This window comes from Thunnus thynnus, chromosome 6 (genome assembly GCF_963924715.1).
Source record: "Thunnus thynnus chromosome 6, fThuThy2.1, whole genome shotgun sequence".
Classification (NCBI taxonomy): Eukaryota; Metazoa; Chordata; class Actinopteri; order Scombriformes; family Scombridae; genus Thunnus; species Thunnus thynnus.
The window spans coordinates 16569135-16586275 of record NC_089522.1 but is presented as its reverse complement, the minus strand read 5'-3'; the positions used below and the strand labels follow the sequence as shown (position 1 = coordinate 16586275).

At 40.3% G+C, this 17141-nt stretch overlaps 1 protein-coding gene across 17 annotated transcripts in view; it reads right to left on the bottom strand.

The window, feature by feature from the left end:
- Positions 1-17141, bottom strand: part of huwe1 (HECT, UBA and WWE domain containing E3 ubiquitin protein ligase 1) — a 44154-nt gene that overhangs the window by 24699 nt on the left and 2314 nt on the right. For 9 of the 17 annotated variants that reach the window (XM_067592154.1, XM_067592169.1, XM_067592166.1 and 6 more), the window contains exons 3-32: positions 13287-13336; positions 13022-13091; positions 11277-11375; positions 9854-10060; positions 9563-9715; positions 9405-9467; positions 9166-9243; positions 9008-9055; positions 8748-8916; positions 8562-8662; positions 8267-8417; positions 8031-8158; positions 7777-7917; positions 7566-7671; positions 7274-7381; positions 7086-7187; positions 6649-6729; positions 6295-6401; positions 5868-6045; positions 5689-5780; positions 5382-5602; positions 5188-5245; positions 4886-5062; positions 4424-4669; positions 3707-3840; positions 3513-3625; positions 3243-3425; positions 2903-3119; positions 556-678; positions 192-429 (exon numbers count right to left, since the gene is read on the bottom strand). In XM_067592154.1, the coding sequence (XP_067448255.1) occupies positions 192-429; positions 556-678; positions 2903-3119; positions 3243-3425; positions 3513-3625; positions 3707-3840; positions 4424-4669; positions 4886-5062; positions 5188-5245; positions 5382-5602; positions 5689-5780; positions 5868-6045; positions 6295-6401; positions 6649-6729; positions 7086-7187; positions 7274-7381; positions 7566-7671; positions 7777-7917; positions 8031-8158; positions 8267-8417; positions 8562-8662; positions 8748-8916; positions 9008-9055; positions 9166-9243; positions 9405-9467; positions 9563-9715; positions 9854-10060; positions 11277-11375; positions 13022-13066 (3867 nt within the window). In that variant the 5' untranslated portion in view covers positions 13067-13091; positions 13287-13336. Of the gene's footprint in view, positions 1-191; positions 430-555; positions 679-2902; positions 3120-3242; positions 3426-3512; positions 3626-3706; positions 3841-4423; positions 4670-4885; positions 5063-5187; positions 5246-5381; positions 5603-5688; positions 5781-5867; positions 6046-6294; positions 6402-6648; positions 6730-7085; positions 7188-7273; positions 7382-7565; positions 7672-7776; positions 7918-8030; positions 8159-8266; positions 8418-8561; positions 8663-8747; positions 8917-9007; positions 9056-9165; positions 9244-9404; positions 9468-9562; positions 9716-9853; positions 10061-11276; positions 11376-13021; positions 13092-13286; positions 13337-14607; positions 14738-14826; positions 15149-17141 lie in introns of those variants that run through there. The other 8 variants (XM_067592161.1, XM_067592171.1, XM_067592172.1 and 5 more) reach the window with 5 other exon arrangements.

Sequence of the window (17141 nt, the reverse complement as noted above, 5' to 3'; positions counted from 1 at the left end):
ATGATGATCACAAGGAGAGTCCAAATGAACTAACTACTGTGTCACTAGCAACTGTATTCTCATGATTTTAACCACTTCAATGCCATGCATAATCTGTAATCAACTTCCCATGTTGATAACACAAACTGACAAATTCTATCTGAAGGCAGCAATACACACTCATTTGAATTCAATAGCTAGCGGATTCTGACCTTCTGGGTGACTATGAGGAACCGAAGGGCGCTGAACTGGGGCATGGTGGGTGTGACCCCAGGCATTTTAGCTGGCAGGGAGTGAGGTGAGTCCAGCACGGTGCTTGGGTTCACCATCTTCTCCACCAGCATTAACCAGGCATCCAGGAACTCCCCTGTCCCATCTGGTAGATCAGTATGCTCCAGACCCTCAGACACAGGCACCTTACCACCCATTGACAGGGCCCAGTTGAATGTCCTGCACAAAAGTAACACAACCAATGAAACTGCTGTTAAACAGAGAAATATGATTATGGATATTAACAAGAAGAGAAGAGAACACTGTTCTTGATCTTAATATGTCACTGCATAGAGTGGGACTTACTCAAATAAGGCATCGTGCCCACCAGAGCAGAAGAATTTTTGCAGCATGAGGTGGTAGGGGTACTTCCTCTCATCAAAGAGCATGGGAGATGTGAAGCCCACAGAGCAGATGAAGAAAGTCAGCCTGCAAGATGGAGAGAAAAAAACAACACATGAAACAAACTAGAAATACTGCCTCACAGTTGTATGCCTCCACCAACCAGTCAAGTTGCAGTTTACATCCATGTCTGTCCAGAGTCATATTTGTAGTGAAGAATTTAATAAAAAGTTATACATGTATTTTCCTTGTATGTGTTCACGTTTGGCCAATAAAGCTGATTCTGATGGAACACAAAGTTGTACATGACAAAGCTTCAGATAAGGATGTTGCTGCAAAGACGCTACATATTCTAAAACGTGGATGCTTCACAAACATCTTCAGCCTGGCAGCACAGAGGATCTACAGGGTTGATGCACTTTTTGAAATCAAATGTAATGCTTTTTAAGACCTCGATAGAGAAATCTTAATACTCTTTCCGCGGCAAAACAAATGCACATTAGGGTTGAGCTTTATGTTTGAAATCAAGTTGACAATATTAATAGGAATATTTTTGTATCTTCATATAACAATCATATGTAAAATCTCTAATCATATTGATGACAAATGCAGTGAACTGTGTCCCACTGTTTCGCTTTACATTCTTTGTGTTAAAAATTCTAAATTTACATTTTAATTATAATTTGCTTTGAATTATTAATTGTGTAAAACAATAAGGCTGTTGTGGTCGTTCTTGTTGTGGTCAGAGTAGGCTATAGTTAATTCTCCACATTATGACACATACACGTTACAGTATATCTACCTTTCATCCACCTTAACATTCCATTAAATCTGTACACACCAGCTAAGTTGTCACAAATTAAAAGTCTGCTCCTCTCCTTCATGTTGGCTGTTGCGGCTCTGCACCACAAACATTATTATCCAGATTCTGGCAACTATCAGAAATAACAGGGGACTTTCTGTCTTCTCTGAAAACCCTTGGCTAACTTTGCATCATCTGTACTGTTTTGTGTACTTCTTTAATCCTTTCACCTTCGTGAGAGCAGGTAGCCTGTGGAGAACCGATCAAAACATTCCAAGAAAAAGAAAAAGCTGGACTGAGTCGCAACCGAAGACCGAACCACATTTAAGTAAGTAAATCCTGTGGGGAGATATTTCTCATGCAACTAGGCATCACCTCAAAATTTAAGACATACCAAAATTAAGAATAACACTTTTAGACGTTTTATGACCTTAAACCTGCAGTGTGGAACATTTACATATAAATGAATGTCCGTTACATCCAAGCCCTTGCCAAACGAGTTCACACAATGCTGATTAAGCCCATCACTGCCAGATAAATCTCTGTATTTCACAGTATACAGAGTTTTAATCTGTTGTCGGGTTTGACGTTGCTGTGCTGGCCAAATGAATGCATACTGCGCATGCTCTATGGACAGACCACACACACTTAAGACTTCTGCAGGCTGAGTCAGCTAACTTCTGGTTAGCTCTCTGCTAACAGGAATAGGGATAAAATAATTACTAGTGCGGCCCTTCTAGACCTTCCAAATGTTATCAGACTGAATGGATCAAATTCTGATAGTAAAACAAAGCTTATCTACTGTTTTACAGCTGCAACAATAGCGACAGGGCAGGCTATGGCGCAAGCATGTCAACAGTGTTTTTGTAATTACTCTTACTGCCAGAGGGGGGAGACAAAAGTCCTGCACTCCAGCTTTAAATTCTGAAGATCTCATTTAATTTTTAAGGATCCGCAGGAACCCTGATCTATAAAATCATCACAGTTTGAAGGTGGGCTCCAAAGATTAGTGTCACCAATTCAGTATCCAACCAAATGTGAAATATGGTCACAATCTCCCCTTCTGTTCCTGAGTTATGGTGTTGAATAGATCATCATGATGTCACAGTGAAGTTGACCTTTAACCTTTTGGATATAAAATGTCATCACTTCATTTCATATTTGTGTGAAACTTTGTCATTATTAGTGTACGAATTCTTGAGTTAGGGCCAAAAACATGTTTTGTGAGGTCACAGTGACTTTGACCACCAAAATCTAATCAGTTCATCCTTGAGTCCAAGCAGATGTTTGTGCCAAATTTGAAGAAATTACTTTAAGGTATTCCTGAGCCAGCACGTTCACAAGAATGGGACATACAGACGTCTGTATGTACAGCCAACCTGAAAACATAATATTATGCCTCCGGCCACAGTAGTCACTGGTGCGGAGGCATAAAAACACTCCACATCACCTTTGTATGTAATAAACATTAACAGTTGAAAAAGGTGGCAGGGGTAAGTTTGCTCTTACCTGAATCGAGGGGTGGGTGTGTAAGGTGGGGGCTGCCAACTCAGACCTTTGGTGAGGAGCTTGGTGAGGGCAGAGGCAGTGGCCCGGGCAGCAGGCGTAGGAGTAGTGCCTGTGCTTGTGGCATGGTGGGAGCGGCGTTGGCGTACTGGGGAGCCCACACACAGCTTCACCAGCAGGCCAAAGAGCTCAGCCAGAGCCCTGCCTAGTCGAGATGAAGCTGGAGAAAGACAAGGAGGTTAGTGAGAGGTGATATGATTAACAGCAATTAAAAAACAAAAAATACATTGACATAATATTATAAGATATAAAAACTTTAATTGTGTCATGGAAATTATCTTACCAGACAGTAGCGGTTTAATTTGTTTTATGCGAGTGGCCATAGCTGGGGTAAGTTTGGACTTGGCCTTAGGGTCTGTTGCAGTGGGTTCGTCCGTCTCCATGGGAGCCAAGGTGTCCCCATCTAGACCCATGCCTTCCAACAGTCCACCAGCAGATGAATCAACAGACACTGCCTCAGACTCTGCTAGATAAAGGTACAGATAGTCTTAAGTTGTTGGAGGGTGTTCCACAGACGTTTTAGTTCAGTTTTCATTGTTAATAGATATATTACCAGTTCTCCTGGAGCCAGAGGCTGCGGTTGTTGCAGTGCTACCAGAAGGCTTCTCCTCTTTGGGCACCAGTTTCTGCATGTCAGCCTGGCCAAACTCACAGCCTGGAGGCAGACTGTTGGTCAAAGGCAAGAAGTGTTAGAAGGTTACCACTGACCACAGTTACAATAAATGGGGTACAGGAGAAGAGATTCACCTGTTGGGTGTGCAAAGGGACAGCAGAACGGTGCTTTCCCAAACCAGAGAGCAGTAGAGCTGACTGAGCTTGTTGAGAACACTCAAGCCCAGCTGGGACCCCCACTGGTTGACGGAGATAGCCCTGATCTCACTCTGCACAGAAAAAGAACAGATACATTCAATGCTGCTGTACCATTCTAAGATGATCACAAGTTAGTTTGAAGAACCCCATCTACAGCTACAAAACCAAGTACAATTATTGGTAATTTGAGCACAACCGTCTACACATTACAATCAAGGGATATGAATAATAGATTAAATCCTGTTGTCAAAACAAGTTGTGGAGGCAATGCTGTAGAATTTAGTGCCTATAAAAATGATTCACTCCTCTGCATGTTTTATCATTTACAACACAGCTATACAACGGCTGTAATAAGCCCTTTTAAACATCAAAAAAACAAAAAACAAACCATAACATAAAACACAAAATAATTGGCTGTATAGGTACTCACTCCCTTTACTGACACACTTAAACCATCACTGATGAAGCCATTTTTTTCATTCAAGTTCAGAGATCAACTGTGTGTAATCAAATGACTTTGTTTTTAAAACAGTGTGAGGGGTTGTCAATTCTTTTTTCAGCACTGTATTAAAAGGTTGTAGTAACCATCACAAAGAACAAATAAGATCAAATAAAAATATAAATGTGAGTTAAAACATTAACATCCATATTTACCTGTCCTACTCTGCAAGTATGGACAAACATGAGGATGTAGGCGTGCGCTGCAGTAAGTGCATGTAGCAGTGGTGTGGCACGGGCTGACAACGTGGCATCGGTGACATGGCCTGCGTTAGCCAGCTCTCTGAGAAGGACAGATCCACCGGGCACCTCAATTGGTCGATGCAGTGGCTCCAGAGATGTCAGTATACTGTCAAGTTGGCACAAGCCCTCCTGGAGTACCTTAGGCTCATGTGAGAGAGTCTAAGGGGGAGAATTGAGCAGAAAATATGCTTCAGTCTAAATTCAGCAAATGGGATTGTAAACTGTCCAGGGACTACAGATTTAAATAGCGTCTTTTGGCCAAATCTGGCAAGTCAACATCATATTCATATGAATTATTGTGTGCTGTTACTGATAAATAAATACAAACAGTAAAATAAAAAAAAATTACAACAATGATGTTTCTTTTTTGCTCACCAATATAGACTTGCAGACACCAGCCACAGCTTGGCAGGCAGCAGAGGTGGGAAAGTCTATGGGCAAGTTGGGCAGGCCCAGAATAGAAACCAGAGGCAGCAGTCCCTTCTGGTTGACAAACTCCTGACAGTGGTCATCTGTGGTATTGTTGCTCAGTATGGATTCAACAAACTTCATCTGGAAAACATGTGCATCACAAGTCAATGAGGGAACTCCGATATGAGTCGAGCACTGCTTTATAGCATGGGAAATTTCACAACATACTCAAAACAATTCTGAAACAGTAAAGACTCAATAATCACCACGTTCAGAATGTAATCCATTAGAGGAATGGGTATCCGCTCCTCAGTGCCCACCACCCTGCAAGAAATAACACGTAATCAAAATGACAACTACAATCTAAAAACTTTTAAATTTAATGAAATGACTTGAAAAAAATCAGAGTCTGTGAAGACTTGTTGTTCTATTCTATTTTGTTATGAACTCAGCGTCATACAGTTCAAGTGGCACTGACTGTCTGTTGCTCTCTGGTTCCCCCTGCTGCTGGCTGAATGTATGGAGGGCCTCCTCTTCCTCTTCATCCTCACTTGAAGCTTCTTCAGCAGCATGACTGGAGCGTGCTGGTGGAACAGCCACAGTGCCATCCGCTTTCTGGATAGAAGGTTTCTGACAGATGTACTCAGGGGCTCGACCTAGGTTGCAGATCTCCTCCAGCAACTGTAACACAAATTTAGCTTTAAATATCCTGTCAAATTGTTTGGTGACACCTGAAAGAGAACTTATGAATAAAAAAAGATACATACTTTAATAATGGCAGTAGTAGCATCAGTCTTCAAAGTGGGTTGGTGCCTCATGAGCTCGTCCACAGCACTGCCCAAGTTGGATGCAGTGTCACCTGAAGCCATACACAGAACATATCATCCACTCAAATCGGCTCTACATGGGAAGATCTAAATAACACAGTACGTACAGTCCAACTCACCCAATGGGTCGGAGCTGCGTCGCCGTCGCATGGCGGGCAGGTAGTCAGGGGACAAAAGCACTTTGAAGAGGCGCTCAAAGGGCTGGCACTGAACGAAGGAGTGCAGCCCTCTTGCATTCAGGCACAGGGCACTGAACACATTGGGCAGAGATCCCAACACCTCACGAGTAGCAGGAACCTAGAAAAGAGAGACAATGAGAAAATATGCAGTAAAAGAAACAAACAATATATCTAAAGCAAATGAAGAGCTCAGCACAAAGATAATCTATAGATTCTTCTGTCTGGACAGCTGAAATACTTCATTTAATATATGAAATTTAGTTCATGTTTGTTGACCATGAGAGACAGTGAGACAATATTGAACTGTCAAAGACCAGGAAAAAAAAAAAAAAAAAGCAGCACAAAAAGTGAATTGTTGGAAACTCACGTCTTTGATGAGAAGGGCATGCAGCATGACATCAGTGAGACCATTATCCTGCAGGGAGGAAAGCAGGGATGGCTCCTGGAACACAAACACCGTCACAACCTCTGTGGCTACAAACCCAAAAGAGAGAGAGACAAGAGCCAGGGAAGAGAAAAAAGGAAATCATAATTCAAAACACTGGTCACAAATTTTAAATAACATTAATAAAGCAGACAGTGAAATGTAAACACATTCAATTCTACTTTCCAGTTGATACACAGCTGACTAAAATATAAACTTAGCATTTCTTAAAGTGAGATCACTTCTCAGGCAGAAGAGTACTTGAAGGGCTTTTCTGAAAAGTCAGTGTGAACTCACCTAAGAGGAACAGTGAAGGGCCATAATATTCTGCATTACTGATGATGTGCTTGAGTGAGGTAGGCAAGGACCCGTCCATTACTTGTGAGGAAAAGAGGGTGCACATATACACAGACAGTCAACATTTACATTATGAAATGTATAGATCTTGAAGGGAAACTTGGGTATTTTTCAACTTGGACCGTATTTTTTGAAATTTGTCCAGTATTGAGCAAGAGCCGTATTGATTTTGACAACAACGTAACTGGCGAGATTTCAGGACAACAATTTCAAAAATTGTTGTCCCCCTTAGCCACAAAAAGAAGGGAAAACAGAGTCCAGGTCAAAAAATAGCGAAGTTTCCCTTTAAGCCAACATGAACATGTATAAAAAAGGTTAGTAAGATCCTTGATCTCAAGTTCATCTATAGATTAAGTAAGAGGATCCCAATGACTCACCATGGCGGATACCATCAGAAAAGGCAGGATCCTGGATGGCTTTCTTCAAGAAATTTAGCATCGACTTTAACAGAGCTGCCCTCTGGGGGATACACTGCATACCTTTAGAGACAAAGTGTGTTATTGATGATATGATCATACAATATGAGTACAATAGTGACAAAAGTGGTGTGTGTGTCTGTGTGTACCTGCACGAGGCGTGTTAGCAGTGTTGCTCTGTGCTCGGTGGTCCACCTCCGGTCTGGAACCAGAGGATGTTGATGGTCCAGGGCTGCTTTCCATGGCAACTTCTGACACTGTTTGAGTTTGTACATAATGTTAGCAAATGAACTGAATAGTGGGTGGATTCTTATATATAACTTTATTACTATAACTTGGCAATACTGACAAATTGCTTACAAGTTAAATTATAGTGTCAACTTATAGGTATTGAATTCTGAAGGTGAGAACATTCCATATGTCTGAGAAATAGTGACTTACTCTCCATGTCTGTGTCCATGTCCTCAGACTCCACAGCTGCACTAGGCCTCTGGATCTTTGGCTTGATGACAAAAGGGCACTCTTTCCTTGACAGGTCCACCTCATGCTACATAGAAAAAGGTAACGTAGGGAAGAGTGAATGAGTCCAGAGGTTTCAGTGACTCTGTAGCTGATTGCCAGGAACAGAAACATGAAGAAGTGCATAACTAACCTCTAGCCTGCAGATGAAAATGGAAAGGCCGCTGTGGGACTGAAAGGCAGCCATGTCAAGGTTGGTGATGAGGTCCACGACCCGCACTGCTCGTGTCACAAAAGTGATCTGGTCCTGCTCATCACCCAGGAATTTTATCACCTACAAAGTAAAAAACAAAAAGAAAGGGAAGACTTGGATGTTTTGAAAAAAAAAACAAAAAAAAAAACAAAACAACTACAATTGGTAAATTATCTATTGGAATCAGGATATACCTTCAGGAGGGCTTCCATCATCCCACAGGAGACAAGGGCTTCCCCTCCAGCATCATAGCTAGCCAAGTGGTAGAGGAAGGAGAAGAGTGCAGTGGCAAACTGGTGTGGGTAGGGTTCCATTAGAGGATCTAGGAAATAGAAATCAGAAGTCAAAAAACAAGCTCCCATTTTAATGGTCCTGTTTTCTTGTGTGTCACACACTACTGTGTAGTGTTCAGTTTTGGCTGCATTCTCACCAATCATTGCTTGTATACAGTTGCGCACCAACACAGGCAAGAAGCCATGGTATGAGGCAGTGCCGGTGCAGTCGATGATGTTGGAAAGTTTGGGTGTCCTCTCCAGATGGACAATCGAAGTTAAAGTGCGCAAAGATGCTGCCTTGATATCCTGAAGAGCAAAGAAAACAGAAAATGAAAAAGGGACAAGGCAATATATATGTCATTTCACACAATCACTGCTACTGCTAGTGTGGCACAGACAGGAAGTGTAATGACAAAATGATTAAGCAGAAAAAGAAAACCACTCTCTTACCACAAGCTGTTTGTCTGTAATCTGTAATACATCCACCAGCTCCTCTATCAAGCCATTATACAGAATACTGTTGGCTGACTCTTGGAGTGCATTTGAATACACTGCAAAGAAATAGAAAAAGTCAGCACTTAAAACTTCGAGCAAAACCCTTTGTCACTTTATCTCAAGAAGACAGCTTCTACTCACCCAGTATAGAGATAGCGTGAAGTCGGGCCTGCACAGCCTGCAGCCTCTTCTTGTGATTTGAGAAACCATGGGCCAGTCGAATATGCGTGAACAGCAGGGTCTGCTTGTCTTTAGGGATGTTGTACATCACTGTCAGTGACTCCATGATTTCAGATGGGCTTTCTGAAATCTGAGAGACACAGAGAATCTTGTGTAAGTTGAAGAACTCCAGGTGTTATTACTCCACTATTAATGACACAACTCTAACAATCTGACTTTACCTTGTCAAGCTGCTCGATGTGAATATAGTGTAGTGTGTTACTGCTCGTCTGCCAAAAGAAATAAGAGTTAAGTGTTAGAAAGATATTGAGCCATTAACATGATATTGCAAAAATATTAATCACATAACAATTGCACAAATAAATGTTGTGGTCTTTACCTTCCTCTCTACTTTGACCTCAGGGCCTGGTTCAGCGTAAAACTCGAAGTGCAGAGTGGTGGCACTGGGAGGGTACTTCTGCACATGTACCAATAGGGGGCAGCATTGTAAGGGGAAAAAAAGTTAAAATAGTGCTTCATTAGTTTCATTTGACAGCTTAATTTTAAAACATAAAACTTACTGTTTCATAGCTTTAGGCAGTTTACAGTTATTGAATATAACCCAAGACAAATTCTCACCGTCATAAGCAGATCCCTGCAGCACTCAGCCAGACCAAAGCCATTCTCCTTTCCTCCCCAGCTCTACAGAAGGGAACAAAAAGACTAAACAATACAGCTCTTTCTCTTGAGGGACAGCTGGAATCATGGCAATAGGAAAACAATAGCATTCACTAGACCTCAGCCAGGTGTTGCAAACGGGCCAGTAGAGGCGTCCTTTTGTCAGATCCCAGTCTTGTGATGTAGTTGGAGCGCTTGCTGAACACATAGAGCAGGTTCAGCACAGACAGGACCACCTGCATGTCACATGACGCTAACAAGGTGGTTAAGTGCTGCAAAGAGGGTGGGAATGGAAGATAAAAGAGAGTAAAAGTTAGTGAGCTGCTTTACTTTTTTTTCCAAGTGCAGGTGCATGATCCAGCAAAACAGAGACAGGGTAGTGGTCGAGACTATTCTCGGTTAAAGCTTACCTCTATGGAGCTGTACAGGTGCCTGGAGAAGCTATACTCAATGAGCAGAGCTGTGAAGTTGAGCACTGCCAAAAGCAGGGCTTTGAGCTGTCCGTTGTCAGGACGGTCACACACCAGGAGCCATGACATATTCTCCACTGTCTGGCCAGCATCACACAGAATGCCATCAAAGCGGTCCAGCAGATCCACCCAGTGGTACAGCTCACACTGTTGGAAGACAAACAAAAATAATTTTCAGTGATATAGTAAAGGTTGATTATCCTAGACTCTTTTGTTTTCCTTAAAAATATAGGGGTAATGCCTTCTGAATATGAGGATTTTGGGATGGATGACAGCAAGTCCAAACCAAGCACATGACAGATTTCCCAGTAAACCTAATGTAAAATGGCATGACTTTTCACAATATAGATAATGATAGCTAAGGGAATCCCAATGGGAGAGTAGTCCTCGACTACATCAACATTAAGCTGGTTGAATACAAATTAACAAAACACACCTTTTTTTCCCCTTTCTCTCAATTTCAGCCCTTCATCCACACTAAAGATGGATTTTTTCCTCATCCAAAAATTAAGCTTCTCCAAGGTCTCTGGCATGAGTACATCTTAAACACCTGTTTGGCATTTTAGTACGTACAAGGGAAACTGAGCATTTGCTAAAGGGTGACAAAAGGCTGCTCAGTCAGGGACGGGGCTGTGTAGCAGTAAAGTTAAGAACTTTATGTAGCCTCTGACTGTTAATTGACATGGAGAGATGCTGATGAAAGGAGAGATCACAAATTACACAGCATAGCTGTTATCATAAATCTGTATTTATGTTAATTTGGTCAGACAACGTTGCAATATTAAAATCACGATTTTATCAGCTCCAGCTGCAGCAGTTTGAGAATGACTGCTGGTAGAATATAAGAGCCACCACTTAATCACCATTTCATACTCATTCTGTTGTCTGAAAACAGGAACAGAAAAACATTCAAATGAGAACTTAAGTGTAAATTCTGCTATACTGAGCAGGAGGCGACTGAACGTAAGTTTAATGGGCTGAGACTCAGCAGAATAATGAGTAACATGCCCAGTCAGTGGACTGTGTGACAGTTAAGTTAAAAATTCAAGCGTCTCTAACTTTCCCTGTGATTACTTAATGTAAATGTGAATATAGCCAATCACAGAGCAACAGTCATTAACCTTTATTTACATTTCTATACAGGCAGGTGTCCATGAAAACTGTGTTTTAAAAATTTATTAAAGCTTGGTGTAGATGTAGTCAAGATGCCCCCCAGTGCCTGTCAAATTCCTGGAACACACCTCTTATTTCCATTATATTCCAAACAAACCATGACCAGCAGGAACCCTGTCAGTTCCAAAAGAAAAGACTGAGGGAAGACTGAAGGATGTGCCTCTTCCTCCATCTTTTCTTAAGGGCTTACCTTGCCAATATTCCAGGTCTTGATGTGTTGCAGTTCAACCAGTAGTTGCTCATCACTGCATGCCTTGAGCTTCTCTATAAGTATCCTGCAGTCAGCAGGCTGTGGGTTCAGAAGAAGCACAACAGGGTTAAAGACAACCAAGCAGAGCACATGGACCACCTATGCCTCTTTTCTACCGGCAGAGTAAAACATACTTTAGCAACATGACATGCCAAGTCATTAGAATTGGCATTTCCACTGTGAACTCACAGCAGGGGATAACTATGCTGACCTGCAATATTTTCGTCCTGCTTGGGACAAGGGCCAAACCATGACAGTCTCCACCCTCACCAGAGATGTGTCACTACAATAACATTAGCTTGTTTGTTGATTGGCTCAACATTTGCTGTGATACAGGTGACTAGAGTTAAAGAACATTCAGCTTTTAGTCCTTCAATAAGTAACAGCTTCTGTGGTTTGGAAACTGATTCAACTTTTAAGTTCCTACTCTTCTAACAAATAGAAGTCCTATAGTTTTCTCCTTTAATATAATCTCAGGAATGTTACTGCTATGCAAGCTGGAAAATGTCCTGCTGCTAGTTAAAAGCTACCATTACTAAGACATTTGTTGTGAAGCACCACAGGAAGTATATCTCAATGTCACCAAGGTTAGAAACTTCCTACTTTTGATTTTCATCGATCCTTTGGTCAGCATATTTTGCATGAGAGAAATGGTAAAAGAAGCTGTCACATTAAAATGGTTAGATAAAGAGTTGCACATGACAGTAGAGATGCACTGATCGAATGGTCAACAATCAAAAACAGCTGGTTTTCAGCTGATCAGCCGTGACCAGCCCGATCAGCCTCATCTGATTTTTTGCCAGTCAAATTTACACACGTGCCGCACATAGTCACACGATGGTTACATCCTGTACGCAGCAGCACAGACAGTGACATCACAGCCACACACACACACATTTAAACTAAACGATATGAACTGCAGCAGAGACTTAACCTCTTTCTCATTATCTGACACACTGACATGAATCCTGCGTGATTCAATCTGCAGGGACAAATATAAAATAGTAAATCTGAATTAATACAGCTGATAATTATTAATCTAGATATGATGACCAAATAAGTAGAGCAGAGTGAAACAACACTTAAAATGGCATGAGAATCAATATTTGCTATATCAGTAAAGCGCTTTTTGATTACACTAAAAAAAGATAATATTTAGGAAAACACAAAATATTACAGGTGAAACTTAGGGTGGGAAAGTACTGTGGGAAAGTATCTGCACCACTGACAAATATTTTATCAGTGTTTTACTTTGAGTTGACTTCAATGAACTTAAATGTGCATCATGTAGTTAGAAAACCAAATACTGTGTTTATGGTTCATGTTTTATATGAACAATGTTTTATTATGAACATAGAAAGAAAGTTGGAATCAGCAAGTCTGATTTAAAAAAAAAAGAAAAAAAAAAAAAAAGAAATCAGAATCAGCCAAGAAAATGATCATCAGTGCATCTCTACATGACAGGCATGTGTTGCCATTTGTCCAATCCTCAAGCATCCAACACATCAAAGTAAGCAATGAGACTTTTATGAAGCCTTCCTGTTATATAGAAAATCACTTGGGCTGTGCCCCCACTATGGTCACATTTAGTCATGGTTAAGCTCAGTCCAGGTATCCCCGCTGTATGGAAATTTAGCACCAATGAAGAAAGAAATGATCACAAAAGAATTATTAAGCATACTCACAGCTTCCGTAGGGGTTTTCTTTAACTTGCTTCTGTCGACCTTCATTGTCGATAATCTCTATTTGTCGCTCCTATTGAGAAATTTCCATATCTATCAGAAAACTACACCTGATATTGAATTTCAGTGTGTTATGATAGAGAGCTAGCAAGATTTAGCATTTGTCAATAAATCAATTGTTGCATTTTAAAACATCTTAACACTCTCAAACCAATGAAACATTCAATTACAGATTTAATAACTCATACTCAGTTTGAAATGTACTTACAGAAAATAATTTGGCAATACCCACTTAACAGCATGTTCCAGTCACGTTACCTGCAAAATGATGGTAAAAAAAGAAAAATCAAACTAGCAACAGTGTCCCACATGCCATAATACAAACTCAAGTCAAGTAAATTTTTATTTGTATAGCCCAATATCACAAATTTGCCTCAAGGGGCTTTACAATCAGTACAGTAATACAACATCTTCTGTCCTTAGACCCTCGATTTAATAAAGAAAAACTCCCTAAAAAAACGAAAAACAAAACCTTAAACAGGGGAACAAAAATGGAAGAAACATCGAGAAGAGCAACAGAGGAGGGGTCCCTATTCCATGATGGACAGACATGAGTCTGAGTTTTTAAGAACTGTACAATAAGTTATTAGATGCTCAATCCCCAGAAAGGATGGTTTACTGAAATCAAAAGAATGCTTTAAGTAAAGCTGTAAATGAATTGGATAGCATCCAGTTAATAACACTGCATCCTGATAATATATATGGAAATGTGTACATGATGTACTGTAAATCCACATACACAAATACAGACCATCAGTTATCAATCTTGAATTTTGACAAAGCACTCAACTAATACGCAAGGGCAACAGATATTAATATTTTCCCGAAAATTCTTTTGTCGATAATAAGAAACACATAATAATCTTTGGTAAGAAAGATGATAACGATATTAATTTTTTTAGGTTATTTATCGATATCTGCTCATCACAAAGCAGACCGAGGCAGAGCATTAGCTAATGGCTAGCTAGAAAGATACGACATCGAGTTAACTAATTAAAGACGGCCAGGCTCTATTTCATGGCCTAAAATATGTGGTCAACCTTTCATGTACTTGGGATTTAAGTGATATCTCAATAAAAATAAATCGCAACCTCACTATGCTTTACCATCATCAGCATAAGTACTTGACGCTGACAGGTTAAAGTTATAGCTACCCAGCTAACATGCTAACGTCACCCATGCTAACAGCATAACGTTATTTACCTAATGTTAACAAGTCACTATACACATGTTAGACTGCCGTTACTAGTCGCAAACGAGTCTGGTTTGTTTGGTGACTGGCTAGGAACACGTCTGACAAAACAAGACACACTGGGAAGCTCAACGGACCGAAAAATCGATCGATAACGTTTGCTGCGGAGTTGATGTTAGCCTCTGACCAGCTAACAGTGAGCTACCGGTAACGTTAGCAAGCGATCCTCTGTTGAAACACCTCAAAGCATAAGAATACCACCAGACGTTATAAAAGTCAGCCAAGTCAAAGCAAGTCGTGTGTGTAGTCAACGGCAAACATCTAAAATATGGCTAACCAAAGAAATCAAGCAGTATTAGCCATTTGTGTCACAGCTGTCAATCCCCATCTCACAGGTCCACCATGCTGTCCTGACCTGACTCCTGACTAATTTAGGTCGGGGCTGCGCAGGCCGCAAAAGAAGCCCTACTCCTGCCCCGTCCCCGCTCTAAGTAAAAACGAAACTGCAAACACCACTCGGTGACCAGCGACAACAACACGGATGTGTGTCAATTACCTGGAAGCAGGTAACGTTACTTTGCCGAGGCTTGGATTCTTACCCCGGTTCCTCAAGCTACACGGTCGTAGCACGCGTTAGCTAGCAAGCTAGCTGCCGTTAGTTGGGTAGCAGGCAGAAACGCATAATAACTCGCTGAATCATTGTCGGACGGTCTAACGTGACACTGCGACTTGTGTTTTCAGTTTTCGTTCAGGCAAACTGACTACCGGCTACCGGCTCGGTAAAGAAGTGTGTTCATCCGTCCGTTGTATTATTTTTCAGAGTATCCGCGCGTGCATCCATAGCACAGAGGCACTAGCTGTTGGCACAGTCATCATGACTCTGGGTAGTGTGCAAAAAGTGAATAACGTTAAGGCTGGGAATGAGTGGCCACTGTTTATCGATGCAGTGCAGATTCACATAGGGAAATTGGCCCTCTGTGAAGCGCATCACGTTAACATTTTATGCGGTCCTTAACATTTAAGATCAATACATGTCTTCACCTGACAACATCCACAGCAAACGTCCAGAAACACTAATGATGAATATACAAGAGCCTTAATATTATTTTCACAAACTCTTATCAGCATCAGCATCAACATGGGAGGATGCATTTTCACAAGTAATAAACACGCAGCTGGTTGTGACAGTGAACCAAAAATATAATGCATTAACATTTTACTTGTCATCACAGCTACAGTATTTGATACATGCATTAAAACTGAAGCCCATATTATAAGAACACATTTACCAGAACTGGAGCACATTTTGTTATGGAAAAACCAGCTATTAATGAATCCTTGTTATTTTGCCGGCTCAATAAAGCTCACTAGTGATAGCAGTGGTGAACTTTGCTGTTTATAATTCTTCAGATAGTTCAGTAGATTGTAGATCATTGTTTTGGTGTTTTAGGTTAGCCACACATTGTGTTCCAGACTAATAATAACTACCCCAAGAAACATTAATCAAGTAGTCAAGTTACTCATTCTCCTAATGCCAGCCTAATAAATCTAAAAAAAACCCCCACAAGCCCAATGTTTTACATGTTTACAATTTTAAGGAGCGGTTTTATCTGGTAGACCATATCACTCATATTGCTCTAAATTAGTAACCAATTAGCATCATTACTATTGCTGTTAAATTCCATCAAATCTGAGACATAATCATCAGTATATCATATGATTCACTGAAGCTTCTGAAACACTGTATTCACTTTTTGGGGCAGTGGAAGTTCAGGAATGTCAAGCAAGCTGCTCTCTCATTTATAATATCTCAAAGTATGTTGTAATCATGTCAAATCTGCCCTCTTCACTGCTGGCAGAGCACTCAAGACGAAAACTTACTGCACTTGTCTTATTACCCAGAGCTACAGTATCTATTAATTAGATTATTTTGGTGTGATTTGCCCAGGTTTGAATGGGAGATTTTGAAATTAAATTTACCCCAATTCAATGCAACTCAGTGGTACTTTAAAAAAAAAAAAGAAAAAAAAAAATCACTAACGAATTTACAGTATGTTTCCTGTCCACACATATTGTGTCCCTTTTAGAGATGCCATCTTAATTGAAACCTACCTTTTTTTCTACAACGACTTCTTTAGGCAATATTCAAAGATTTTCTGAAATTATTTTATTTATTATTTTTCTTTCATTTCATTCATTTTCATTTGTGTGCAAATTCAAAATTTACATTTACACGGGTGGGAACTCAATGAAACTCAATACAATAGTACATAGTGCAATAAGTACAATGGCAGGTGTGCAAATCTAAACTGCAGTACATAAATGCTTCATGTAAATTTTGACGCATACTTTCAATTTTAAAATATTTATTTATAATGATTTGATTTCTATTCAAGATTATTTTTCAACTGTACAATATAATTCCTTATTCTATAGTGCATTTGGTCACAACCTTTAATCAATCATATATGTTTTTTTTTGGGATAACTGCCAAAAATGTATGTACAAGTGTTTGTGTAAAAAAAGGAATTTCACTTTCAGATCTTTTTTTTTTTGTTGCTCTCAGATATCACATACAACCCTCAAAAACATCATAGTGGTCAGGCTCTAAGAGTTGGTGCCTTTTCAAATGTAATTTTCTGGTGGTATGAGAAGCACAAACCATGCCACTGAGCCCTATTGTGCTAAAGTGAACTATTGTTGATAAATGCAAATTACTGTAATTCGCGCCAAAACCATCTCGATGGATAGATAAGTCTACAGGGAAGAGGAAAATAAGTGTACATTGTTTAGGGTGAAATGCCCATTTAGGGAAGCGATTCCATCTTTCATTTGAATGTGGAGCACTTAAGCTAGTTTACATTTCACTGG